This window comes from Thunnus thynnus, chromosome 22 (genome assembly GCF_963924715.1).
Source record: "Thunnus thynnus chromosome 22, fThuThy2.1, whole genome shotgun sequence".
NCBI lineage: Eukaryota > Metazoa > Chordata > Actinopteri > Scombriformes > Scombridae > Thunnus > Thunnus thynnus.
This window is the reverse complement of record NC_089538.1, coordinates 22,377,241-22,405,165: the sequence shown is the minus strand read 5'-3', so window position 1 is coordinate 22,405,165 and position 27,925 is coordinate 22,377,241. Positions and strand designations below refer to the sequence as shown.

General features: G+C 39.0%; 1 protein-coding gene across 3 annotated transcripts; it reads left to right on the top strand.

Moving 5' to 3' along the window:
• Window positions 1-76: 76 nt before the first annotated feature.
• On the top strand, window positions 77-27,925 carry LOC137174154 (type II inositol 3,4-bisphosphate 4-phosphatase-like). 3 transcript variants are annotated; one of them, XM_067579281.1, is made up of 26 exons: window positions 77-184; window positions 1,362-1,556; window positions 1,876-1,934; window positions 2,025-2,106; window positions 2,742-2,942; window positions 5,297-5,344; window positions 5,459-5,565; window positions 5,653-5,772; window positions 12,155-12,234; window positions 15,068-15,161; window positions 15,378-15,447; window positions 15,565-15,712; window positions 15,845-15,975; window positions 16,506-16,613; window positions 16,767-16,875; window positions 21,552-21,717; window positions 21,812-22,003; window positions 22,084-22,228; window positions 22,545-22,747; window positions 24,201-24,324; window positions 24,414-24,540; window positions 24,636-24,776; window positions 26,081-26,178; window positions 26,444-26,541; window positions 26,728-26,882; window positions 27,602-27,925. In XM_067579281.1, exons 2-26 carry the CDS (start codon window positions 1,451-1,453, stop codon window positions 27,720-27,722), a joined length of 3,033 nt encoding a protein of 1,010 aa, XP_067435382.1. In that variant the 5' UTR covers window positions 77-184; window positions 1,362-1,450; the 3' UTR covers window positions 27,723-27,925. The 3 variants fall into 3 exon arrangements, with proteins under 3 accessions (XP_067435382.1, XP_067435381.1, XP_067435383.1); XM_067579280.1 differs by lacking the exon at window positions 27,602-27,925 and adding an exon at window positions 27,195-27,595; XM_067579282.1 differs by lacking the exons at window positions 77-184; window positions 1,362-1,556; window positions 1,876-1,934; ... (4 more) ...; window positions 5,653-5,772; window positions 27,602-27,925 and adding exons at window positions 7,355-7,571; window positions 27,195-27,595.

Sequence of the window (27,925 nt, the reverse complement as noted above, 5' to 3'; positions counted from 1 at the left end):
TTGAAGTTGTCATTCTCGCGACATCTTGTGGTTCTAGATGGGCAACGCAACCGTTAGGACAAACAACTCTCGCGATACTTGTTCTCGTTCCAAAGGTTTACCGCAGCCCCACTAGTGTTTCCACTCAAAACAAACTGCGGTCGGAAATGTTGGTCATGATGTTAGAAACGTACTTTTTCTCCCGGTAAGAGACTTTGACATGCTGTTATTCGTGTTAAAATGTTAGATTTTATTCACTTTATTTCATATGAAGCAACTAAAGTCAAATTCAATGTCAAATTCAATGTTTCGCTCGAGTCAACGAACTAACGTTAATGCATCTAAGTTACTGTAACTTAGGTGACTAATTGTTCACTTAATGTAACTAATATACAAGCGTATTTACTCACTACTGTAAATTAAAGTAAGTAATTTTGAGGTACTTGTACTTTACTTGAGTAATTCCACGTGATGCTACTTTATACTTCCACTCCACTACATTTCAGAGGGAAATATTGTACTTTCTACTCCACTACATTTATTTGACAGCTTTAGTTACTTTTCAGATGAAGATTTGACACAATGGATAATATAACAAGCTTTTAAAATACAACACATTGTTACAGATGAAAGTCAGGGTCACATTTCACATGTCTATGAGTTGTTAACAGCTCCACCAAATAGTGATTTTTCCCTCTAAACTTCTCACATGCTTTCATTTCAATAAATGTTCAAATGATCCAATATTTCACCAAAAATCAAAGATTAGAGAAAAAGTCTAAAAGCTGTATATCAGAACTTTGTTTTTTCTTCTTTCCTCTCCCATTAATCATCTCACGACCCCTCAGATTTATCTGCTGACCCTTTGGAGGGGCCCGACCCCTAGGTTGGGAACCACTGGACTAAACTAGCTAACTGTATATAAAGTAGTGTAAACTAGCTCCACCTCCAGCAGCTACAACAGTAACATGCTGCTCTAACACTGATGCTTCACTATTAATAATCTAATGATGTCATATATAATAATATATCAGTCAGAGGGACCAAACCACTACTTTTACTGCAATACTTTAACTACATCAAGCTCATAATACTTATGTACTTTTAAGTAGGATTGTTCATTCTTTTACTTGTAATGGAGTATTTTTACATTGTTGTATTGGTAAGTAACAGATCTGAATACTTCTTCTACTGTATATTTGTTGTCTATGTTCACTTCTCAGCTATTGTAATCATCACCAATATTATATAGTTAAAACAGCAACACAATATGCTCATTATTATGTTATACACAGAGAAGATGCAATGATAGACACCAAAAAAAATAAATATATATAGTCATTTACATATTCATGGTTCTCTGTGTATTTGTATTTATTTAGACAGTGATGAACATCACACCCTGATGAAGATGATGATGATGGTGACAGAAAACAGTTGATGTGTTGTGAGGAGGAGGAGGAGGAGGAGGATGAAGTTGAGGGCGAACCGCAAGCAGCTGCTGTTTCTATCCAGAGAAACATCTGGAAACTTCCAGAAAGAAGGAACGCTGCAAGTTGGACGACAGGAGAAGAGAGGTCTGATTCTTTTCTCCTCTGTTCTGTTCTTTTTTCTCGTCTTCTGTTCGGTTCCTTTCTGTTCTCTCATGTTCTGTCTTCCTCTCTTCTCTTTCCCTCCTCCCTCTCTCTCTCAGCTGCCTTGCTCAGCGACTCCTCGGCAGCCGTCTTTATCTATTTCCATTGCCTGACTCACTCTGACTTTACTTCCTGGAACGTCTGTGTGTCCAACAGTAGAATTACTTCCTGTATGTTTAAAAAACATGTTAAACAGAGTTTAACAGGGCATTAAATATGTTTTTCTGAGCCAATGCTCACTGACAAACCTTTATCTTCTCAGCTCTCACTGACAGGTTTTGTCGGCTGAGGGGAAACCTGCTGTTCATCATGAAGAAACAGGTGAGAGACGGAGAGACGGGAACGAGTTTCTTCTACTTTAATCTGAACATGAGAGAAATATTAACCCTAAATGTGTGTGTGTGTGTGCAGGATGGTGAGCTAGAAGAGGTGTTGCTGTTGGAGAGATGTGAGGTTTTGAAGCTTCCAGAGGATGACAGACGACTGGCTGTCAGTACGTAACACACACACACACACACACACACACACACACACACACACACACAGTTTTAATTATCAGTTAGTCTACCGATTGTTTTCTGTATTAATCATTTGGTTTATAATGTCCAGAAAACAGTGAAAATTATCTGTCAGAGTTTCCTAAAGAGTGATACAATACAATACGATCAACAGCTAGGGGTAATTTGTTTGGTGCATCTTGTACACACAACACAATAACATACAAACAAACAAGTAAATAATACAATATTCAACACACAAAAGGAATCAAACACACCAGCGAGCTGTATGTTGAATAAGAATCCATAAATACGATCGATAAATAAGCTTGATAAACAAAATAAAAAGATCAGATAAAGACAACAGTGATGATGGTGGCGACGCCTGTTTAGTTCAACCAACAGTCCAAAATCCAAAAATAAAGATTTTTAATCACATAAGATGTAAGAAAAACAACAAATCCTCACAAATGACAAGCTGTAACAGGGGAATTTTTTGTCATTTTTACCTTAAAAAATGACTTAAAAGTGAATCAGTTATCAAAATAGTTGCAGAATATTTTTCTGTCGATCTTCTCTACGGTTATTTATGCTCACAGTTAAGTAAAAGCAGTAAAATGTGTGTGTTCAGGCTTTGAGAGCGGCGACCCTCCTGTGCTGCTGCAGTTTAGCAGCTGTTCAGATTGTGAGTCCTGGCTGGCTGCACTGAGGGACGCCAACACTGACACACTGAGGCGACGCATCACACAGCTCTACGCACTCATAAACAAACACGCACCGCTGCACGACGCGCCGGAGGAGACAGAAAGGCTGGAAGATGATGGAAGAGCAGGTGAGTGTTTATCATTTAAAACATATTTTAAGTATTATTAAAGCCCCAAACTGCATTTTTTACTATGTTAATTGCTGTTATATCCACATATATAACCAAAGAGTTCACCAGCAGATCATTAGTTTTCTTCTTTCATTAACAATTTAGGTTTAGTTGTCATCCAGTGTTATTATTTTACTTTAATACCTGAATTTGGGAGTGATGGCGGGTTTAAATCCCTCAGGAAACTTGAGTCGATTGAGCCATTTTGCCTCTAACTTTCCCAACCTGTAAAAACTCAGAAGGACAAAGTGAAAAGTCTTTGTCAGCTGTAGATAAGAGTTAATAAGTTAGCAGATGACAGCGTTAACAACAGCAACACTCGTTAAATATATGACTTTTTTAGCATAAATGTTCATCCCTGATCTTGGAAACTGTAAAAAAGAAAGGTAAAGGGGGAAATCCACTGAATTTCCACATGGGGTGTTTCCAGATGTTGGGGAGAACTGCTGCAATCTGGAAACAAAAGTAGTATAAAGCTGTTTGTGACTCAATCACAGGGAGGGAGCCGTGTGAAGTCTGATAAATTACCTGATGGAAACTCTGTCATCTTGTGGTTTTGTAAAGTTACAGAAAAGTACCTTAACCCTTTCATGCATGAATTATGATAACCTCAGTCAGGATGTTTCTATTCCTCTTTAGGCATGAAAAAAAATATTTGAACTTCATTTTTTTTAAACACGCATTTTTCAAGGAGTTTGTCCAACTTAGTGGACAGATGATTAATTGTCATTTTCTTCCAACATAAAATCAATACTTGGAAATTTTAACAATTGCATTACTCCTTAGTTGTTACTTGATGTTACAAAATTTTATTTACCTGTGAGGGTCTATTACTATAGAAGGATTGGCAAGATATTCCTGAGCTGTTGAGTATTTCCGGCCGGCAGGCAGCCATCTTGGTTTTGAGAAATTTGTGTTGCACTTACAAAGGCTGGCCAATGGATGGCAGTGTATGGGATGACACACTAGAGTCCACTGTGTTGGCTGATGTGCAACTATACCATTAAAACCCATGCATATATAAGAAAATGGCTTTTGAACAACTGTCCACTGTAGTGACCACTATACATGAAAGGGTTAAACGTAGAGAAAAAAACACCACATGCTTAATTTCAGATTTCAAAACTTTACATCGATCTTTGTTGAAGTAAACACACAAAACAAGAAAAGCTACTTCCAGAGAAGGCAGCCCTGAGCAGAGCTGAGGTTTGTTGGTGTCGGCGTCTCTGAGACTCACCAACCAGGACGTGAAACAACAAGATATACAGTTTATATATTTATAGTTTATATATGAGCTCAACAGATGAGGCAAATGATGGCAAACGCCTGGGATAAGTACAGAATCAGCAGCCTGTTTTGACAGTTTTGAATTCAAACCACTATTATTGAAAGATAACAGATATTATTTTACATCATTGTAATGTGAAAACAGTAAGACTCCAGTTTTAATGACATGATATTAAAAAATAAAGCTGTAATGTATAACAGGACAACATCGTCATCTGATTGGCAGGTTTACACTCAAGAAAATGAACATTTTGCATATTACTAAAAGTGATGATCATATGTGACCTGTGGTTCAAGTTAATCTTACACGTATTTATTTATTAAATGTCTTACAGGTTTTAAAGGGGACATATGCTGCGTTTTGTGGTTTTTACACTGTTACGATATTGGATGTTAAACAGGGTCAAAGTTCCAAATCTTGAGGTGAACATTTATAGAAATGCTCCCTGCAAGTCAAAATCCAGGGCTTCAACCTGCTCTGAACACTTTGTTAGCAAAGTTATCTTCACTTCCTCCTTGTGATGATGTTAAATTGGTCATACATGCCTACAAATGGCTGTCCGTATTGTAGTCATTCTTGCTAAAGTTGTTCTGTTTTCCACTCTAATATTTCAGATCCAGCTCCAAAATGTACAGATGTATTTGAGAAGTTTATATTTTGAGTGAAGAACGAGAAAAAGAAGTGAAACCCTGCTACTATAGTTTGTTTACGTAGCCTCCTGAGCTGGAGTAAGCTTCCTGAAGCTGACCAATCAGAACAGAGTGGGCTCATCAGGAGGCGGGGCCTTAAAGAGACAGGAGCTAAAACGGCCTGTTTCAGACAGAGGCTGAACTGAGGAGCTGCATGAAGGACCAGTAGAAGATAAATAAGGAGTTTTTAACTGGAAATCATGCAACGATATTCCAGTAGAGCCCCAGAATATTAATATAGAGCTGGAAATTTGCTGAATATGTGTCCTTTAATATAGCTGAGTTTGTGGTTTTGATGTCCACTGAGTGATGTAATGTTGTTTTGTGGCCACAAGGTGGAGCCGCACCTGCTGCTAAAGTCTCTCCACTGCACCTGACTGTCGGTATGTAACACACACACACACATAAACACACATAAACACACACAAACACACACAAACACACACAAACACACTGCTGTTTCATCACATTCCTTTCTTTCTTTCCCTTTCTCTCAGAGTGTCGAGGTGTTGTTGCCGTGGCAGCCAGAGTTCAGGTTCAAGTGTGTGTGATCGACATGCACACCCACACACTCAGGAAACACTGCTGCACCGAGATAGCTGAGGTACTCGCGCACACACACACACACACAAACACACACTTTATAACACACTTATCAGGCTGTATTTGAAAGTGTGTGCGTGTGTTTCAGGGACCGGATGACTCTGTGTTTCGAACATCTGTGTGTTTCCGTGGCGACTACCCTCTCGACCATAACAGCAGGATCAAAGTCAACGTTTACAATGCGGAGGAGCCGATGACACACACTACAGTAAGTGTGCATATGTGTGTGTTTGTGTGTGTTTCTGTATAGTTTTGTATGTGTGTTTAGATGTGTCAGAGTGCGTGTGTGTTTAAGAGGATTAGGGCAGAGGATGTGTACATGTGTAACACCACTGGTGGTAGCTTTTCAACACACACACACACACACACAGAGAGAGAGAGAGAGAGGGAGGCGGTTGGGAGGGTGAAACGAGGACGGCCACAGTGAGGAAAGTGAGATTTTTAGATGAATAGATGTTTCCGTTTTTTCGGGCTTTTTTCTCTTTTTCCGTTCTGCCAAACTCAACCTCGACCGGCCCACCAGGCGCTCCGCTAATCTGCATATTACCCATGATGCCGATGGGTTTTTTTTAATCTCGTCAGCCATCACGAAAGAGGAGGAGGAGGAGGAGGAAGAGGAGGGGGGGAAGAGGAGGAGGTGATAGAGAGACCGAAGAGACACTCTGCCCGATGTGTGTGTTCGTCTTTTCAGCTGAGATAAAGAGACATAAAATCACACAGAAACAGCAGACGAGGAAACCGAAGAGGGATTTTAAGTCGATTTTTCACGACTGACTGACGGATTTCCTCCTGTTTCTGGGTTAATGGACGCTCTCTGCTCTTCTTCCTCTTCATCTCTATTTAATTTTCTCTGTTTTTTTTTTTTTATTTTAATGTCTGTAAATGCATCATGTGGCAGGAAGAGAAGAGAAATAGTCTCTTAGCTGCTGCTGCTGCTTCACAGTCAGTCAGTTATTTGTCTCTATGATGCTGAATTCAATAGTACAGTAAGCTTTAATTTCAATGATGCATTCAGGTACAAGTGGGAAAGTGTCGGAGTTATTGTAGTTACTCAGATTGCAACGAGTAACTTTGCTCAGAAAACTCAAATTTCAGTAGAAACTTCAGTACTTTTTGGTATCGACTGAAATTTGCTTGTAAAATATCAAAAACTGCCAAAGAATATCAGGTCAGATTCATAGTTTAATTAAATTATTCTTCAGTCAGACAGTTTAAGATTGTTTAATGGTCAAAGTTCTTGTAGTGCAGCTTCTGTTTTGATTAAAATATATTAGATATAATCTGTTTTCTTCTATATTGGCACCAAAACTACAGTATCATATTGGCAATAATATCAAAATACAAAGTCCTATTAATTGTCTTTGTTTTCAAGAATTTAGTTTTTTGGGTTGTTTTTTTTTTACATAGAAAGCAACCAGCAGAAAGAGATCACAGGCCAGAGGTCAGAGGTCACAGCATCCCGACGACAGACAGGATAAAACCCTGAAAAATATCAGGACTTTTAGAGAGACAGGTGGATAAAATGTTATTTGTATACAAGAATAAAGACGTCAAAGAATAATTTCTCAGTTGGAATTTCTTGTATTTAAAAGCACAGCTGCACTTTGTAGGAAAGATTTAAATTATACAGATAACTTGATACTATTTAAAGCTCTTTGACACTTTAGTAGCTCAATAAATATTCTTGATAGTATTAAATAAACACTTTATATTATAACTTTTTACTATTTTTACTCTGGTAGGTGAGCGTGCAGCAGAGAGTGAGACACGTTTAAGTTTTTGTTTTCGGGGTGAAGAAGTGGACATCAGTTGGTAATTAAAGTCTCCGGCTGATGTAAGAAAACAGGAAGTACAAACGAGCAGGAAGTAAACAAAGAAGAAGAGCAGAAACAGATAGGAAGAAGAAGGGGTTTTTGTTGTCGTCGTTTCTTTTTTTTCTGGGGGATGCAGAGACAGATGATGAAGTGTTTCTGTCCATCAAGAGACAACAGCTCCTCTGCTGGACAGGTAGGGGAGTGCACACACACACACACACACACACACACACACACACACACACACACACACACACACACACAAACACACAGACTGAAAATATGACAGAATTGTTTGAGTTGTCAGTTTAGTTTGTGTTTGTTTCTGGATTTAATGGGGATTAGCTTGTAATCTTAAAAGCCTCTTGTTTTTATCCAGGAACTCAATGATTAGCTCAGTGTGTGTTTGTGTGTGTGTGTGTGTGTGTGTGTGTGTTATTGCTTAAAACCACAGTTGCAAACTAGGAAATGTAGCAACAGTTTGCTAATAATGTCTCAATATCCTGTTTGTTTGTTTCTGTCTGTTGCTCTCTCTGTTAGTAGTTTTGTTTTCAGCGACTTTTCAAGAATTTGCATTTATTGCTTCCAGGCAGCCGTTCGTTTCAGTGCCGAAGTAGTCGATTCATCAATTAATGACTAAACAACCAACCACTTAAATAATAAAACGTGTTAGTTCCAGCTTCCTCCTCTTTTCTGTTTTATATCATTGATAACTGAATATCTTGAGGACATCAGTGTATGTTCTGGGAAATTTGGACATTTTTTTCAAATTTTATAAACCAAGGGTTAACTGAAAATTAACTGCAGCTGTAATTGTTCTCACTTTGTGTGAAAATCAAACTGTAAAGACCTGAAACTCACTGCAGATGAATAAACCATCATTACTATGTTTAGTCAGCTTTCAGTCAGCTGACAAACAGCATTAAAAAAAAAACCCTCCAAAATAACCATCTTGCATCGTCACAAAGTTCATGTTTAGTTCTCTTTCAACATAGTTCATCAGTATTTTGCTTGTCAGTGTGTCAAGTGTCAATTTTTGGACTTCCTTGATCCTTCCAGATATCACTTCTTAGTCATAGACTTGTTTTAAATGCAACTGTTCTCTACATCCACATGTCTCTGGCTACCATTATATATAGAAATTCATACAAATTCTTTGGAATTTTTGGACAGCAGACTCATCATTCAAGATTCATAGTCAGCCTAGTTAGTCAACATCTAACTAGGTTTATTGTCTTACCTAAAACTGTTATTCAGTCAACTTTTATGGCTGCTAAGTTGGGCTGTAATCAACCAAAGAAAATTTTGGTCGACTAAAATCATAAATAATCTTCAATTAATCGATTAGTCGAACATTTTTCCGTTCTCTATTTCTCTGTTTAGCGTCTTCAGGTTATGCTAACCCATTGTTGCTAACTTTGGAGCTAACCCCCTTCACTTTTCCAGCACTTGGGGAAACAACAGACTTTTTAGCATTTATTAAGCATTTATCACTTTCTAGCAGCTCGCTCTTTCCCACTCGCTATGCAAACATACTAATGTTAAGCACTGTCCTATTCCTAAACAGTTACACTACCAATAGTGTCTCAGGCAACAGCAGTTGACTCACGTACCGAACTCAACTCCCAAACGCTATTGATTTCCGAATGAATGGATATTTGGTGTTAATTTTGGCATTAAAAAATATTTTTTTGGTTTAGTTGGACGAGAGCATATCGACCAACTAACCGACCAGTCGACCGGGAGACTACAGCCCTACTGCTAAGATATTCTCTGCTGTTACGCTTCCCTTATTATCACTTCAACAAGTAAACCCTGCTAATCACAGTGCGTTACACTTCATCACTGACAGATTTCATACTCATCACTGCTCTCTGTATCACAAAGTTTGATAGATTATTTCATTATTGACAGGATCACGATCTATAAAACTCTACTGCTAAAGCTTCCAAACTACCTCATATCAGTTCATTCAATAAGATTTTGTAACTACACAATGCAATAAACTCATATATGCCTCATGTACGCACTAATCTTGGCAGGTTTCCCTAATAATCGGCCAACAACCCAAAGATATTTAGTTTATTGTCGCAGAACACTGAAGAAGCCAGAAGAAGAAGCTGGAACCAGAGAAGTTTGGCTTTTTTTTTTTCTCAAAACGATTATCGGAATAGGTTGTGATTCATTTTCTCCTGATTGACTAATCAGTTAATCAGCTCTAAAAGAATAATCCGCAAACTGCCCTCAGACTAAATTCTTTCTCTGTTTATGACTGTAAATGTTTCTCTGGAAAAACAGATCTTGATCTCTGAAAAATTATATTCTCTTAAATATTCATCTGATGATTCAAATCCTCCATTATTATCATTCAACAGGAATAGAATACAGTAGAATCAAATGGGAATACAAGAATGAAAAACATTAAAAAATATCAAGAGAACAACTTTTAGATTTCATTTTATTTCATATATTTAGTTTTACTTCCAAGTAAATGTACTGTTCATAGGTGTGTGTGTGTGTGTGTGTGTGAATGTTTCAGCGTGTGTTGGATGATTTGAGTGCTTTCGCTCGTCAAGGTAATCCTCTGAGCTTCTGATTATCGTCATAGCAACGGAGTGATTTTAATGCCGTTGCAATGAGGACTTTTGGTACATGGCCTTGACCTTCTAGTGACAAGTGTGTGTGTGTGTGTGTGTGTGTGTCGATGCCAGACAGAATGGGCCATTTATTAATTAATATTACAGTACATTAGGAAGCAGCTTAAAACAGAGCAACAGGCCTTTATGTAACTTTGAGCACAACACGTCCTGCATATAATTCAGGGCTGTTTAGGAAATGATGAGCTAAAACTTAGAGAGCAAAAATACTGCAGATTTTCAAACAAGATGAGGTTTCAACCAGCAGAAACCAATCTCTAACCAAAGGGAAGAAGTTGAGGCTGCATGAAAGACTTTAGGTACATCCAGTCGGGTAGTTAACTAAATAAAGTCATCAAAGCTAACCCTAACCCTAACCCTAATCTCTAACCCTAACCCTAACCCTAACCCTAATCTCTAACCCTAACCCTAACCCTAATCTCTAACCCTAACCCTAATCTCTAACCCTAACCCTAACCCTAACCCTAATCTCTAACCATAACCCTAATCTCTAACCATAACCCTAACCCTAATCTCTAACCAAAGGGAGGAAGTTGAGGCTGCATGAAGACTTTAAGTACATCCAGTCGGGTAGATAACTAAATAAAGTCGTCATTCCTTATAATATCAACGTCAACAACTTGAACAGGTTTCTACTTTTTTCATCCCTCCTCTTCATGCTGCACATTAAAATATCTCACGCTCTGTCTCTCTCTCTTAAATCTTCGAGCTTGTGTGGCTTGAATGGTAATGATATTGATATTGAATGATATCAAGGGCGAAATCTTCAGTCAGACATCGGGGGGGATCAAGTAGGTTTGAGGTTTTAGGCTTATCTCTGACTTTTAGCTACTTAAATAAAAATGTCCGAGAGCTCTGATGGAGCTCAGGATTCATCCGTAGGGGCTGTTTTATTACAGACAATTCCACCGTATAAACCTGAATCGGTGCATAACAGCTGTGTAGATGTGTATCAGAACACAGAGCGTCAATTCGTTTCAGCTGCTGTGTGATGCTGCAGCCAGCTGTGGGCAACGAACAGAACATCAGTACTGATGTTTCTGCAAAATCCTGGATACATTCATTGACACCTGAACAACATTATTGTAAGATTCGACATTAATCTAACACGTTTCAGACCTGCCTGAGTCACATTAATTAATAGCTGTAGTCTATTCTGACGGACATATCAGTAGATTATGTTATAGATGCGAAATACTAGAAAAAAGCAAAATACATGAAAATTGTCTTGTGATTGTGGAGAGCTCTGTTAATTAAAGACATGCAATTTTATGCTCTCTGCAGTTTTCATTATGGACCGATCTGTGTGCTGCAATGTGGAGAAAAACCTGAAACACTGGAGATCGCTCTGCTCACTCAAACAGATGCAAAATGGGCAAAAAAAGGGCAAATTGCACTCAGCTGCAAAACTTTATGGGGGTGTTCGCGCCGGCGTATCTTGAACAAAACATATTTTGTGAATAGGACCTTAAAATGGGGCAGATTGCAAGTGCAAATGCTGCGCAATTTATGGTGCTATTAGCAGGCGCAATCCATTCTTATAGTACAGAGCCTCCATTCAGGAAAAGGTGGGCAATGCATTAATATACAGGTACTATCATTGTTTTTTAATGAGTATACTGTAGATGTCATTAAGGGTTTGTTAAAAAACTTAGTCTCATATCTGCATCAAAGTTAAATGATGCAATTTAGCTGTATCATACCTCAAAAATATATCAGTATTTCATCATGTACATCCGTGTTTGTGCATTGATGTTGACAGAAACCTCCAGCCTCCAAAGCAAGTCAGGAACATTTTGCCCAGAACTGAGCTACTTATGGCAGTACATCCTACTCAAGCTGTTTACACAGATGTTTCAGTCAAAACCTTTTTGGGTTATACAGGGTGCAGGTCTTTGAGTCCTAACTCTACCTTGGACACTAACCTCAGGGCAAAGTCCCCCTGGCTTTCCGCCAAGCAGAAATGTAAAAACACATCACTTCCTGTGCATTTCTCTCAAACAACAAGTGAGAAACCACCTATGAATTCAAATATAGCTTCGATCACTGCTTGGTCTGAACAATACAAACCTACAGAAAGTGTTAAAACAGACTCTCTCTCTCTCTCTCTCTCTCTTAGAGGAGCTTTCTAGGTTTCACCTCCTTCTCAATCAGAGATCTGCTCAGGTCGAAGGAGCCTCACATCTCTCTCAGCCTCAGGTAAACACACCTTCAGTTCTCCTGTATTCACCTGTTCTCATTAATGCATCATCAGAAGACACGTGTTCCCTTAAATTCTCTCTTCAACCTAACTTTATCAACATCCCACGTATTTTGTCTCCTATTTTAGTGTCACCTTGTCTCAGTTTGTCCCTGAACATACTGTTACTCCTCAAAATCTAATTACCATTAAACTCAACTTAAAGTTTAAACTCAACTGAAACAAAAAACAAATCCTAAATCCACCTTAAACTCATTTAAAGTCCCCCACCACTCAAAAATGTTTTCACATCCTGGTCCAGTATTCGACTTACACAAGTGTGATGTGGAAACTTGAAGCCTAAAGTGCACTCAGAGTAGACTTTTTATGAAGTAAGAGACAAATATTGTGAAGCAGTTAGAAGTCTGAAATGAAATATATTTAGGCCTACATATTTACACACTCTGGATTTGGGTTAGGGTTAGGGTTACCATATCAGACAAATTATTATTCAAAGAAAAGTGTTTTATATATATATCTTGAAACATGTCTGGAGGAGATCTGTAAACTAATTTCAAGGTTTCTTTAAGTTTTACTGTACACACCTTTAACTACCATACATATTCGCTGTGCCACATTTTTTCATTTGCATTTTTTTTTCATTTTCATTTCATGTTAAAGAAACATTTGCAGGGAATGAAATGCATGTTACTAAGCCGTCACAGAGGTCCAGGAGTTGTCATCTGATTGGCTGTTGCCAGGATACCTGTAGCCAGAGGAGGAAGTGAGAAGGGTACAGTGTGGCTCCACCCCCGTAGAGAGTAGAAAATTGCAATCTCTTCCTGTTTTTAAATCACAATATCTTCAGAGAGAGAGCATTAGGCCACAGAGTAAGACAGGGAAAAAAAAGAAGGACTGAAAGACACTAACAAAGAGGGAGAGAGTGAGTGGAAGAGAGGGTGAATGCCAGGTATAAGCAGGTAGTGTACAGAAGGTGTGTCATGGCATGTTGCATCCAGGTGTGTTTGATTACTAACACATACCAGGCACAGCTTGGCAGATCTTTGTGCAGCTGCTTGGTGTTTTTCACAGTTGGAGAGACATGTGAGCTTTGTCTTTCTGATTATTTTTTCTTTATGGTTTGCCTTTCTAGTTATCTTTTCACATGAACATGTTAGCTTTGTCTTGCTAATTTAGTTATTTTATTCATGGTTAGCTTTGCCAGTTATCTTGTTTCCAGATAACTTTGTCTTGCAAGTTGATTGTCTTGTTTCTAGTTAACTTTATCTTGCTAGTTATTTTGTTTCTAGTTAGTTCTTGGTTATCTTTTTACATGAACATGTTAGCTTTGTCTTGCTAATTTAGTTATTTTATTCATGATTAGCTTTGCCAGTTATCTTGTTTCCAGATAACTTTGTCTTGCAAGTTGATTGTCTTGTTTCTAGTGAACTTTATCTTGCTAGTTATCTTAATTCTAGTTAGTTCTTCTTTTTACATGAACATGTTTGATTTGTCTCGCTAATTTAGTTATCTTATTCATGTTTAGCTTTGTTTTGTCAGTTATCTTGTTTTTAGTTAGCTTTGTCTTGCAAGCAAATGATCTTGTTTCTAGTTAACTTTATCTTGCAAGTTGATTATCATGTTTCTAGTTATCGTTGTCTTGCTAGTTATCTTTCTTCTTGTTAACTTTTTTTACTAGTTATCTTGTTTCTAGTCAACTGTCTTGCTAGTTTTCTTGTTTCTACTTAACTTTATCTTGCTAATTATCTTGTTTCTAGTTAGCTTTATCTTGCTAGTTTACCTTGTTTCTAGTCAACTTTAGCTTGCTCGCTAGTTATCTTGTTTCTAGTTAACTTTATCTTTCAAGTTAGTTATCTTGTTTCTAGTTAACTTTATCTTTCAAGTTAGTTATCTTGTTTCTTGTTAGCTTTATCTTGCTAGTTATTGTGTTACCAGTTAGCTTTTCTCATTAGTTATCTGGTCTTCTTTTCTTGTTAGTCGTCTTGCTTGCTATCTTGCTCCTGTTGTTATCTGCTTTTCGATTTAGCATTTTACTGCTAATTATCTTGTTTCTAGTCACCTTATTTATTGTTTATTTCCAGTTCAATTTGTGTTGCTAGTTATGTTGTTTGCAGTTAGATTTTTTTTGTTATCTTGTTTCTGGTTAACATTGTCTTTCTAGTTATCTTGTTCTTAGTTAACTTTGTCTTGCTAGTCATCTTATTTCTACTTAGCTTTGTCTTGATAACTGCTTAGGCAGGCTAGCTTTGTCAGACTGACTGACTGATTCATTTTCAGCATAGTTTCTCTTCCAAGTTATCTTTTAAAAAAGTTGCATAAGCTATCTAGCTTTGTCTTGCTAGTTATCCCTCTCAATATTTTTAAAAGCTGCATAAGATAGCCAGCTGTGTCTCACTAGTTATCTTTTATTTGGTTTGTTAACTTTTTGTGGTATTTATAGTTCCCTAATTATTCCCTAATTTATCCTGATAGTTATTTCTTTCTCAGAGAAGCCTGACATCTATCTTAGGTAGCTAGTAAGGTCGGGTTGGGTTAATAAGGTTGGGAATGGGTTGTCCTGACGTCTGTCAACTTTACCTGTATGCGAATTCTTTTCCTCAAGTTTAGTGTATTTTTGCCCTGCCAGTTTCCAAACATGGAACTGAACTAAGCTGAAAGATGGATAGGGAGAAGAAGTGACAGGTCAGGAGAGTTTGTCTTAAATATATTTAATTAAATAACAGCAATTTACCACAGAGGATAATTTTCCTGCCCTCTTGAAGGTAAACAGCTTCCTTAACACTCACTTATTTTTATGTATGAACATCAAAAGTCTCTTTCTTTCTTCATCAGGACGATGGATGGAGTAAACGAGGTCGGGGAGGTGAAGGTGTCCCGTCTGCAGATGGAGGGAGAGAGTGACGATAAAACTCCTCCTGAACACAAGGTAAAGGAAGAAAAATACTGTATGTTGTTTTCCGTTTGTTCCCTTCACCCTCAACTGTCCTCTTGCTTATTGTACATGTTTAACATAGAAGTGTCACAATTCAATACTTTGCTCTGTGGTTATATTTAGGTTTAGTTGGGTTTCAATGATGTATATGTACAGTTGTGTCTTTTATCTCCATTTCACTCACTTTTTTCCTTCTGTCTCTCGCTCCAGTGTCCTGCGCTGTGTGATTGTCTTCACGGCTCTGTCCACGACAGAGAAAACAGTCCAATGATGAGAGCGGGTGAGAAACATGCACACAGCATTTTCGTACAACATTATATAGCCTATTGTAGAGGTTCAGATTAACATGTACATTTCTATGCCTTTATATGACTTTTTCCTCTTTATGTGTGTTCAGTGCTGTGTGCTCAGGTGTGTAAGGTGTACAGGTTTCAGACGGAGGATCAGAGGTGGCTGCTGGTCAGGGAACAGATGTCGGAGACGCCGCTTTCTTTCTCTTTACCCAAACAGCTTCTGAAAACGCTCATACACCAGCACACAAGCAGGTGTGTGTGTGTGTTACTATATTCAGTTCAACAAACTGAATCTGGGAGCTCTTTGTTGTCGTGCAGAAAGTGATCGGTTTGATTTTCCTACTTAAAAAATGATTTAATAAACTAAAGATAAGTCTCTCTCAGGGTCCAAGAGGTGAAGGAGCTCGGTGACCTTTCACCCCACTGGGATGGGCTCCGCCATGATGTCATCAACCACTGCAACCATCTGCTTGGTTGTTATCAGGAAACACTCACCGAGCTTGACAAACTCTCAGGTGAGGTCAATTGAACGGCCACACAATCAGATTTTAGCTTTTACACAAATACTCATCATCCCTTAAAGGAATAGTTTGACATTTTAGGAAATATGCTTTTGTTTTCTTGTCAAGAGTTAGATGTCTGTCTCTCATGTCTGTACGGTAAATATGAAGCTACAGCCAGCTGCCGGTTAGCTTAGTGCAGCATAAAGACACAAACAGCTAGTGTGGCTCTGTCCAAAGGTAGTTAAATTCACCTAACAGCACCTCTGAAGCCAAATAATTATCATATCTCATATCATATCATGTCATGTTTTTTTAAATCAGTGCAAAACCAAAGTGTAAAATTGATGCAGGACTATTTCTTGGCCAGGGGCAGTGATTTCCTGGAGTCATTATGAGGTTGACAGGCAACCAGTGCTCCAGGAAGTCAAGCCCAAAACTATTCCTTTAAAAATATTGCCAATAGAATTTTTATTTTACCTTGTTGTATTGTCAGGGAATATTTTTCCCCCATTTTTTAATCATGTTTTTCATTTTTCAAACAGTCTCGTCCTGTTTTAAGTCAAGCACCAGTAAGTCAGTCAGACACCTTCAGTTTGTTCCAACCAACCTGCACTCACAGAGGATGGAGGTCACCTGCCCAGGCAGCACAGGTACATTCAGGAGCTGTTTTTATGTTGTTTTTTGTATTGTTTAGTCTTTTTTTCTCCTGCCTGCTTTCACTTTCATTCATTTATTTTTCTCCATTTTCCTTTTTTCTTCTGCATTGTATAGATGCCTTCATTATCTCATCTCTCTCTCTCCAGGTGTGTGGTATGACGTTATAACATTTGGTGCTCCAACTGATCACCATCAGGCCTTCAAACATGGAGGATTGAAGAGACTGCTCCACAAACACACAAACCACAGGGACAGGTGTGTGTCATTTAGAGGTTTCCTTTCACATAACATCTGTGAGACTTAATCAGTTTAGTGATCATTAATAATCATTTACAGATTAATTGATTAGATGCTGATATTTCTGGATTTTTATTCTCTTCTTCTGGTCTAATGAGAAACAAAAAACTCTTTGTACTCCTCTCTCTCTTCTCTCTTCATTCATCCCTCCATCTGTGTTATACTGTGTATCTTTTCTATTCATACTCTCTTCCTCTCCATCCATCTCTTTATATTGTTGTCTGTTGGTTAATCTCTATAATCTCAGCTCTTTCAGGATTAGTGACGCCGCATTGCAGATTAACACACAAATACGTTGCATTTTGTTGAATTATTTTGACTCAGTCTACATACAACAGCTATAAGATGAAAAAAAGAAAAGATGATGCTCTGAAATTGCCTTTTCGGTGAGAATTCAAGTCATATGTGGCTTGGATCCTATAGATTTTAGAGATATTGTTTAAGATATTTTTTTTTTTTGTCTAAAACTGCATGGTTTTCACAGATCTTAAAAGTAATACTCCACTCAAAATGTATGTTCGGAAACACTCCTGTACTGGAAAAGTTTACTCTTTCACAGCTTGGTTTCACAGTGGACATAATAGATTCCAACGATGATTTCATCCAAAAAACCCTTTTGAATTTGTGTGTTCACACATGAAAAAAGCAAACTTTTCACACAGCTTCGCTCACCTTTAACAACAGCTGGTTGACAGAATCATGATTGGATTTATTTCTGTTGAATTGTTTTGTCCTGCTGTGGCCTCTTCTATTATTCATCTGGTGTTAACATCATTTAAAGCAACATACCAGTGTTCCTGCAAGGTTCAACTCCATAACTACAAATCATGCGTACTTTACATTTCTGGAGATCATTTTCAAATGCATGCTGTACAGCTTTAGATTTTTTAAAATATTTTTCCTTCAGTTCCAGGCAGACATTGGTTTCTGTTCCACAAATCCATTTGCGGACCTTCAAAACATGCTTCAGTTTTGTAATCCTTCAGTGAACATCAGCAAGTTTTTGCTGGACTTTAATAGTTGTAACCCACAGAAGACAATCTACAAATGTGTACCATGATTATCAAATATTTCACTATCCACAAACATATATTTTTTTAGAGTAATTTGCAAATATGCATAACTTACTAAACATGTATTTTAACGTACATAAAAATGACATAGGTTTTACAAATGTAAATAGTTTCACCCCAAAAATACACGTAAAGTAATATTTACGCATTTGTGGATTCATTTGTACATGTGAAACAGGTTTTGCACATTTGTGGATCGCTTCCTGTCAGTTTGTGGGCCATGTGACATTTGTGACTTCCCTGCTATTTGTTTGGATTTTTGTCCCATTTGTACTGCAGCAGAACTGTAGAAAAAAATACACAAATGTGAGGTATGCAGTTACTAGCCACACCAGCAGGTGGTGACATTCCCGCACATGAGCTGACGGAACTAGTCTGTACTGGAGGAAGGCTAAAACAAGAGTCTACCTAGCATCTGCAAAAAGGAGACAACAAGGAGAAGAACAGCAGCCTGGCTTCAACCACAAGGTGAAATACAAAGTGTCGTGATTCAAGATCGGGTTCATCATATTGTCATCTCCAGGTGAGTGTGCTGTGCTGTGCTTGCTTACTGATGTTACCTACAGTTTGCTAACTTAGTGTTAGCTGTGGTAGTTTTGTACAAGCTAGCTCATGTTAGATCATTTAGTTCAGGTAAGCAGCAATAGATGCTGACAACTGTAAACTTGCATGGCCCATGTTAATGTATGGCCAGTTTAGACCAAAGATTCACTTCAAGATGAGTTGAAACTAGCAGCTACATGCAATGCGCCAGTCTGCAATCTTCTGAAACCTGCCAGTTTACACCACTGCAACTTTTCCCTGCAACATTCTAAGTAATTTAAAGGTTAAATCATAGACTGTAAAAAATATGGACGTATCACCCATTGGTTTGTGGACTGCAGTTTTGAAGCCTCGAGTTGTTAGCGATTTCTCCATGGCTATCTTGGATTTCACCGTCGCCATGTTTGATTTTTGGAGCCAGAAGTAACCATATTTGTATGAGAGGGTGGAGCTGACCATAGTGCTAGCTGCTAGCTTGGTTAGCACAGTGCATTCATGACAATCTATGGTTAACAGCTATAATACTAATGTTAATGCTAATTTTCACTAGCCAAAAAGGGGCCTAAAACCATTAAAACAAAATATGCTTACCGGGAAAACTGAGAATCTGACTCATTGGTGGGTCTTTTATTACAACCAAATGCTGAAACAATACTTTTTTTAGGCGACCAAAATGTTACAATTAACTTTCATGAACTGAAAACATGCTGTGAAATAGTAGCAGCTACACTTATATGCCATGGTTACATTACATAATCAATGTTGTCACCGTGGTAGTGACCGTGTGTCAGTTACAACATAGCCACGCCCTAAAGCATACGCTGCTTTATCGTCTATGAGACCATAAACTCATTAGGAAAGTGTTTACTGAGGCAATAAATCAAGGGAGAAGTAAGGTCATTTTCTCATACAATTGGACTTCTTTTTGCAGCCGGTGGAAACTTAGTTATTGTTTAAATATTTTAGAAATGATCACATCCCTTTTTTTTTCCTCCCCGTCCTCTCAACATCCTCATCTCTCCTGTCCCAGATGTTACCATCAGTGGACTCCAAGCCAACATCAACACTGCATTGTGCTGCTGCTGATTTTTGACACTTCGACATGTGGACTGGAGGAGCCGGGAATGAAACCGCTGATCTTCCAAGTAGTGGATGACCCGGTCCACCTCCTGAGCCACAGTCACCCACATATGATACATTTGTAATCCATAAATACATTAAACATTGCAACTCAAATACTAGTCTACTGCATATTGAATTACTTTTTATAACTGCAAATTAATACTACTTGATTAGAAGTCACTTTAAGTTTATTCAATCATAGTACTTAAAAGTGAACCACAATAAATTCAAAGTGCAATACTATTGTATTTATTTACATTATGCGTAGTAAAATAGATATTTGTATTACATACAAATATAGATCGTTAGATTGATAGATTGTCTATCAAGAGTATTTAAAGAAAACTTTGTAAAAGTGCATTCCAGTGTACTTATAGCATACTTTTACATAAAATTATTATAGTGCACTTAAAGGTATTGCACTTGTACACTTTTTGGTATTAAAAAGTAATACACTCAATGAATACATTAAAGAATAACTATAAAGGTACTGTATATAAATGTACTTATTATAAGAGCAGTTAAATACAACTTGATGAAAGTCAACTTTAAGACAGAACATTAAAACACAAAGTAAATACGCCTTTTTCCATATTTAAATTTAAAACAAAAAGTAATAATGTGCTTTAAATGCACTTTCGGCTGTTTACATTTTAAATACACTTAAGTGTATTTTTAAATTTACAAGGGAAAAGTTGAGGATGAGTCAACAAACAACTTTTTTTTTTGTTTTATTGTTTTTTTATTGTTGAAGCCAGGCTGCCGTCTTTCTCCTTGTCTCCTTGTTGCACATATGAGGTAGTCTCTTGTTCTTCAGAGTGTTCTTCCATCAGCTCATATGAGGGAATGTCACCACCTGCTGGTGTAACTAGTAACTGCACCTCATGTTTGTGGATTTTTTTCTACAGTTCTGCAGTACAAATGAGACAAAAATCAACAAAGAAATAGGAGGGAGGTCACAAATGTCACATGGCCCACAAACTGACAGGAAGCAATCCACAAATGTGCAAAACCCGTTTCACATGTACAAATGGATCCACAAACGCATAAATGTTTGTAGAAGAAATTATGTGTATTTTTTAATTGCTCTGTATTTTTGTGGATATGACTTTACACAACACAAATAAAAAAAATACATGTTTGTGGATAGTGAAATATTTGTGGATTGTCTTTTGTGGATTACAACTATTAAAGTCCAATAAAAACTTCCATGAACATCAAGTCGGCATTCGTCTCTGTCAAAATTACTGCAGGCTTTTCTGTTATTTTAAAAGTATTATTTTCTATGAATATATCCAGCCATTAATTAAGTGTGATTTTAACACAGAACTACAAATGATAATTCATGTAATTGTAGGGATGGGAAAATATATTGAAATTTGATATATTGTGATACAAAACATGACTATACGTATAATTTTGTCTCTCTATACCAGCTACTTTTCACTGTGCTGCTATGATAACAGAGCAGAAGTCACAAGCCAACCATTAGCAACTCAACATGATTCCTGTCACCCATTACGTACTTTAGGAAAAAAGGAAGGAAAATCCGTTACATGCAGCCGTTTTGCTGTGTTGTTTTGGTTGTTTGAGGGATGGAAGCATTGCTATTGAGTGATTTGTAGGAAATGAATAGAAACCAATGGCTGCTTGAAATGGTAGGAAAAATACATCCTCTAATTTAAAACACATCAGCATAGTTTGAAGAATGGTTCGCTGTGATGTAAAGTATACAGGATTTGTAGAAAATGAGGTAAAACATAGAAAACCACTGGTACAGTCCTTTTAAACAAGACCTGGAGCTGCTCACAGTTGATAGCAGTTCAACAGCTTTCATGAACACTCTTATGTGAAGGTTTGTTTACAGTACACTTTATTCCTCTCTCTTCTCTCCAGCTCTATCTCTTACTCTCAGGAGGAAAGCTCCAGAGCGAGGGAGCTGCTGGCCAGCGTGGCCCAGCTGCAGCCTCTGGTCTTCGGGCTCGCTGAGGAGCTGCTGTCCGTCTCTCTGGAGCTGAACACCAACCGGCTGCTGCAGGTCCTGGACAGCCTGGCTCAACAGGTGAGGAGGGCACAAACACATAAATAACACATTGTGCACAGACGGGTCAACATAAAGTCTTCATTTCTTCTCCCTCCCCCTCCTTCTCACCCAGACAGAGCAGTTTGTTCATGCGCTCAAAGACGAGCTGGTGAAAAACGCCCTGCTGGCTATCCACAAACAATACTCAGCCCACTGCAACAACGGCAGCCACGTCCACAGCAACGGGCTACTCTGTGACAACTCACCAGCCAATCAGGAGGGACGGCCTTCACTACATAAGGCGGAGTACGACGAGGAGGAGTGGGTAAGTTGGAGCGTGTGTGTGAAAGAGATCTCAACTCGCTTTAGACATTTTTGTTTTCATAAATGTGTGTGTTTGTGTAGGACAGGACGTGGGCGAATGTCGCCAAGAGCCTCAACTGCATCTTCGCCATGGTTGACCGGATAAAGGGACGAGAGGACCGCCCCCCGGAGATGACATCATCAGAGCAGCAGGAAGCCACGGGGGACACAAACTCTCAGAACACTGGTGGGACAATTATTTCAGGTTTCTGCACTTTTTAAACAAAGTCTACAAATAGTCAGAGCAGTTTACTTTTTTAACTGAAGTGTTGCTGTGCTAGAAAATATCTCGTCATCATGAAATCAGGAGTGAACAGATCATCAGTTCGTCCTTTACACACAAAATCTCAAGTTCAGTTGAATGAAACCTCAAAAAATGGTTCTTTTTCACTTCATTCTGGAGTTATTTTACTGATTAGCCTGATCGGATCGCAACACTTTTGATTTATTGATGAAAAATACAGCAGAGAAACTAAAGTTATGAACTTGTCTGTGTCCTCCAGCCTCCTCCTCTTCCCCCTCTACGCCCTCCTGGCAGGAGCAGCTGCTCCCCCTGGTGGTTACTCTCAGGGATTGTGTGCGCGAGGCGGTGGGGAAGGCCCGAGTCGCCATGACCTTTGTGGTCCTGCAGGGGGCGGTGGCTGCGACTATTGCCCAGGGGCCTGTGCAGCTCGTCCAGAGACGCCACGCCGTCTTCAGCCAGGCGGTGAGAGACAGAGAGAGAGATGCTGTGTGAATCAAGTCATTATTTTTATATTCATATTAAAATAATTAGAGGATCCAACAGTGTTTTGGTGTTTATAGAAATCACTGGTGTTTTCACCAGTGATGTTTTTGCCATTATATAGGGGTTCCAGCAGAGAAATATCCAAGTTCTCTCTAGAAATGCAGTCAGTTCATTTTTAGTCTCAGCTCTATTTTGGGGTTTTCACCATGACTTAGCAGAGGAGATAAGTTCCTTAGCTTTAAACTAATTAACTTAAACTCAATTCAGAATGTATTGGGGAAAAAAGTTTGTCCAGCAGGTGATCATCCAGGTGTTTGAGCGTCAGTGATGCTTGCGCTGCTCTGCTTCTGGGGTGACTTTTTCTTTACCACCTAATTGTGACTGATGGAGCCGTTTCTCTCTACTTTTCCCAACTTTCTTTTTTCCTCCAAGTTGTTTTTATTTCTCAAAATACACAGAATTTATAAGAGTGAGTTTATTTCAGTGTGACGATCCTCTCTATTCATGACACTTCAGTCTGTAGAACAGACAAACATTGGTACCCTTCCACCTTGTTTCAAAAAAACTTAATTTTCTCTGTATTAAGTTGAAACTGACGGAAGTATGTGGTATCCATCATTCTTTATTTAACAGTGAATATAACTGAAAGTTTGCTTTTGATTTACAACTTAACATTTTATTTATTATCAGACCGAATGGATCAAATTCTGATCATGTAGAGTCGTTTCGCAGGGGTTGTCACACTCAAATAATATATCCACCATTTTACAGCCACTCCGTTTCCCATGATTGTGCAGGAAAAAAGGTTTTTGAGCCCCCGTCGGACCAGGAAGTTGTAAGTCCACGGTTTGGCCACTATGTCAAATTGGCTTCAAAGTCCAGCACACTTCCTAGGGGGCTTGGTTCCATGTGGGACCCCATCTTTTTTTTCAAAGTTTACTTCCACTACTTTGTAAGTGGACGAGCAGCAGAGATGAAAGCTGTCATTGTGAGCCAATGAAGTGCTACCAGGTCTCAACCACAATCCAGAACTCCTGTGTCCGGTGCTTCCTTCTCTCCGCACAACACCCCATCACACACCAAGAAACACAACACAGAGTCCCAGGGTGTGTAGAGAGGCCTCAGCATACGTGGGTTACATATACATGAAGGGAAGCAAATTATTGTTCCTCAGGGATGCTCCGGTACCTCCTGCTGGATGGTAGGAGGTTGAGGAGGCTGTGGCAGGAGTGGGTGGGGTCCTTCATGATGCTGAGGGCCCTGTGGGTACATTGTGCTTCATAAGTGTGTTGTATGGAGGGGAGAAAAGGAGAGAGGGACAGGATTTCAGGCCTAAGTCGGAAAAAGCCTATTTTTCTATGCAGATGACACCCCTCTCTCTCTCTCTCTCTCTCTCTCTCTCTCTCTCTCTCTCTCTCTCTCTCTCTTTCAGCTCTCAGCAGTAGTTTGTGGTTTCTTGTTGAAGCTGTATGGAGGTCTTGAGGATTCAGAGTTTCTGCAGCAGCTTCACACTGCAGGAGTCCTGGTTCAGTTTGAAGCCCTGCTCAGCACTTACGGTACTCAAACACACACACACACACACACATATAGACAAGATCACACACTACACAATACTGTATGTTCATGGTGTGTATGTGTGCGTCAGGTGACGAGGTGGGGATGCTGGAGGACATGGAGGTGGGCGTGGCCGACCTGAGCAGAGTTGTGTTTACTGTCACGGAAGCAAAAACAGAACAACCGGACGACCTGCTGCCGAAGCTACACGGAACATGGTAGGAAACACACACACACACACACACACACACACACACACACACACACACAGAAGAGAACTCCCTCAGCACTGATTGTGTCCATCTCCATCCAGGGGCAGTTTGGTCGTCGAGGTCCCGTTGCCCCCAGAAACGTTCACGTTGTTGCCACAGGAACTAAAAGATGGTTGTTTGATACAAATTCACCCTGTTCTCTTCAATATCGGAATAAACCAACAGCAGAGTCTGGCTGAGAGGTACACACACACACACACGCACACACACAAACTGAAAAAACTGAAAACAAACTGAAGTCTGTCTGTATCACATGATCATTTTCTGGTGGCAAACATGTTTCATCTGTCCAGTCTTGCCAATATTTGACTGACTGTAGATGAGACATCTTTATGTCTTTTAGGTGTAAGTATTAGCCAAACATATGGTGGGAAAACATCAGATATGGAAATCTCTTTAAAGTGTAACGTCACCACCAGGTCTGAGCATAACTCCACCCACTGTCGACTACGTCAGCATTGGCTCCGCCTTTTTTCAGGGCTGATTTTAAACAGCAGATGACAGTTTTAGCCATTTACAACCCATGAAATGTTGGTTTTTATAAATCAGGTGTCGATGTGAACACCAGCATTATTGCGTTTCATCACAGTATGCAGTACCTCTTTAAAAAAATGGTGTCTCATTACTAATCTGAACCTTTTTTACTCAACAATCCTTAAATTTTCTTATATTTGGAGCTTTTACAGATTATTAAAATATCTCCGTGGCAGCTAATAGAAGTCTTTTGTTTTCACTATAAATGAAAACTGAGTATCTGCAGGTATTAAAGTCTTAAAAAGTATTGAATGCAGTTTCCTCAAAAAAAAAAAAAAAAGGCCTAAGAAGGTATTAAAGCCTTAAATTTCATTTGCTTGAATGTTTTCTCTTGCCTGTTGTAGACAATAACATTAGTTATAAAATGTTTTTGTATCTGATTGAAGTTGAAAAACTTAAATTGATTGATTCTTTTCTATTAGTTAATCTATCCATCGGTTTAGGTCCAGGTGACATTAATTAAATTAATTATATGATTAGGGATTATTATCATACAGCTGTGAAGTACTGAGAGAAATGGTTCCAGGCTCTTGTTCCTACTGGTTTTCCATCATACTCTCATACATTTGCCAGGTATTAAAATACATTCTAGGGAGTATTAAAAAGTAAAAAAAAGTATTAAAAGTCTTAAATTTAACTTGGTGAACTTGCAGAAACTCTGGATTTTCCGAGGTCCAATCTGCCTGCCATCAACTTGGCTAAACACAGCAGGACATCAGTTTATTTCCTGCTAAACATTTTATTCTGTTGAGTCAGAAACAAGCTGATTTTGTTCTCATATGATTTTCTAAACGCCCCTTTAAAGGTGTAAACACCTAAAACTCTTAAATGTGGCCTCCTGTGTTTCAGAGTTTTCAGTGTGAAATCGATCGTCTTTAGGCTGAGAAACATCTTGTCAGTTTTGGTGGAATTATTCACTAGTTGACACTAACTTTGTGTTTGTGTGTTTCAGGTTTGGTGACAGCTCCCTGCAGGAGAGAGTGAACCAACAGAGCTGTGAGCGTCTTAAAGCTTACTGTTACACACTGAGAGACAGACTGCCTGAGATGGGTAAAACTCTGAGAGCTGCTGTCATTTTAAAGATTTTATACTTATCTACATCTCAACTCATTACCTTTATTTTACCGCTTGAGACAGCGAGTATGTTATCTATATGTTCGTCTGTGGATTTCATTAACTTCTGTTCCATAACCATCGCCTTCATGACACACAAACAGAATGACGACATGAAGAAGACATCAGGACAATTTTACTGTAGTCAGAGCGTGACAACCGATCCGAACTGGTCTCTCTCTCTCTCTCTCTCTCTCTCCAGCTGGTGTCCAGTCGCTGTCAGACTTGTTGTCGTCTCTGGATCGCAGCGTCGAAGCCAGGAAGAGGAAGAACGTGGAGGTTCTGTGGATCGCTGCCATGGTGAGACTGTCTGTGAAATAAAATCTGTAAAAAATAAAACTAGGATATTTAAAAATAATGAAAGGTTGGACTCTAACATCTAAATGTGTTGCCACCTTGTTAAGATGTGATTTTTAAGTCCTTTGAATTTCTTCAAACAAGACGTTAAAGCAGGACATGTGTGTGTGTGTGTGTTTTTGTGTGCAGGTGTGTCGGAAAGTGAACGGCGTGCGTCTGACCAGCTGTAAAAGTGCGAAGGACCGCACGGCAATGTCGGTGACACTGGAGCAGTGTGTGTTACTGCGAGAGCGACACGCGCTCAGCCAACAGCACTTCAGCACTGCACTCGACTGCATGAGGAGGTGTGTGTGTCCTTGCTATAAAAACTTGACCTCTACCTCACGTCTTCGTCTTTTCTTTCCTTTGTCTATTATTCTTTCCTTTTATTTTTATGTTGCAGAACATTTTCAGTTTAACTTCTTTTTCTCTTTTCTTTTTCTTTTCATTCATTCTTCAATTTTTTCCCCTCATTTCTTGCTTTCTACTTTGCTTTCTTTCTTGTTTTTGGATCATCTGTTCTCTATTTTTCTCTTCTTTCCATCCTTCTTCTGTCACCTTCTATTCACTCTCACACACACACACACACACACACACACTCACACCTCCACCTCTAGGTCTCGTCTGTCCTGGGGGCAGATGCTGGGCTGTTATTCCCCATCAGGGCTCACTGTTTCTGGGTTAGATGCAGGGGAGCAGCCCTCAGGTCTCCAGAGCTCCTGGCTCCCGCAGTCTTTGGCCCCTAAAGCTCCCAGACGACACCTGTACCCAGTGGCCTTCCTCCTGGTGACCTCTCACCTCCTGGTTCTTTGGCTCATCCTCAGCCTGGTCATACTGCTGGCCAAATACCAGTAGACCAACACAGACAGACTGGGAACACTGGGCATAAAGTGGGCTACTTTACTGGGGAATTTGTATTTATACATGGTTCTTGGACTCTGGTATTTGTTTGTATTGCTGCTTGTGATCAATCACACTGTTCATTTGTGTGCATGTGTATTTCTGCGATGTTGTGTGTGTGCAGGGAGGGCTGCAGGATGGAGAACGTGCAGAAGAACGTGGGCAACAGGAAGTTCGCCTTCAGCAGCGTCCAGCTCCTCACCTTCCCCAAACTGTACAGACCTCCAGACGGCAGCTACGGATAGAAACACTCACAGAGCGTTTTGTTTGTTTTATACAGATTTTTTTTTATCATAAGATTGTTTGATGTTTTATGTAAAGTGTATGTTGTGTTATTTACAAATGTAAATGTTTTTCTGTTAATAATGACCCCTATGTGCTGTCAAATGTGGCTGCAGATGTTTCATTCACAAACATGTTTCTGCAATAAATGAATACTTGAGAGCTA

Bases quoted from the DNA above. Each gene is read 5' to 3' on its own strand.
- LOC137174154 (XM_067579280.1), top strand. From the start codon at position 1,451: ATGAAGTTGAGGGCGAACCGCAAGCAGCTGCTGTTTCTATCCAGAGAA. The intron at 22,748-24,200 runs GTGAGAGACAGA...TCTCTCTTTCAG, and splicing joins ACGCCGTCTTCAGCCAGGCG to CTCTCAGCAGTAGTTTGTGG. The intron at 24,777-26,080 runs GTACACACACAC...TGTGTGTTTCAG, and splicing joins CAGCAGAGTCTGGCTGAGAG to GTTTGGTGACAGCTCCCTGC.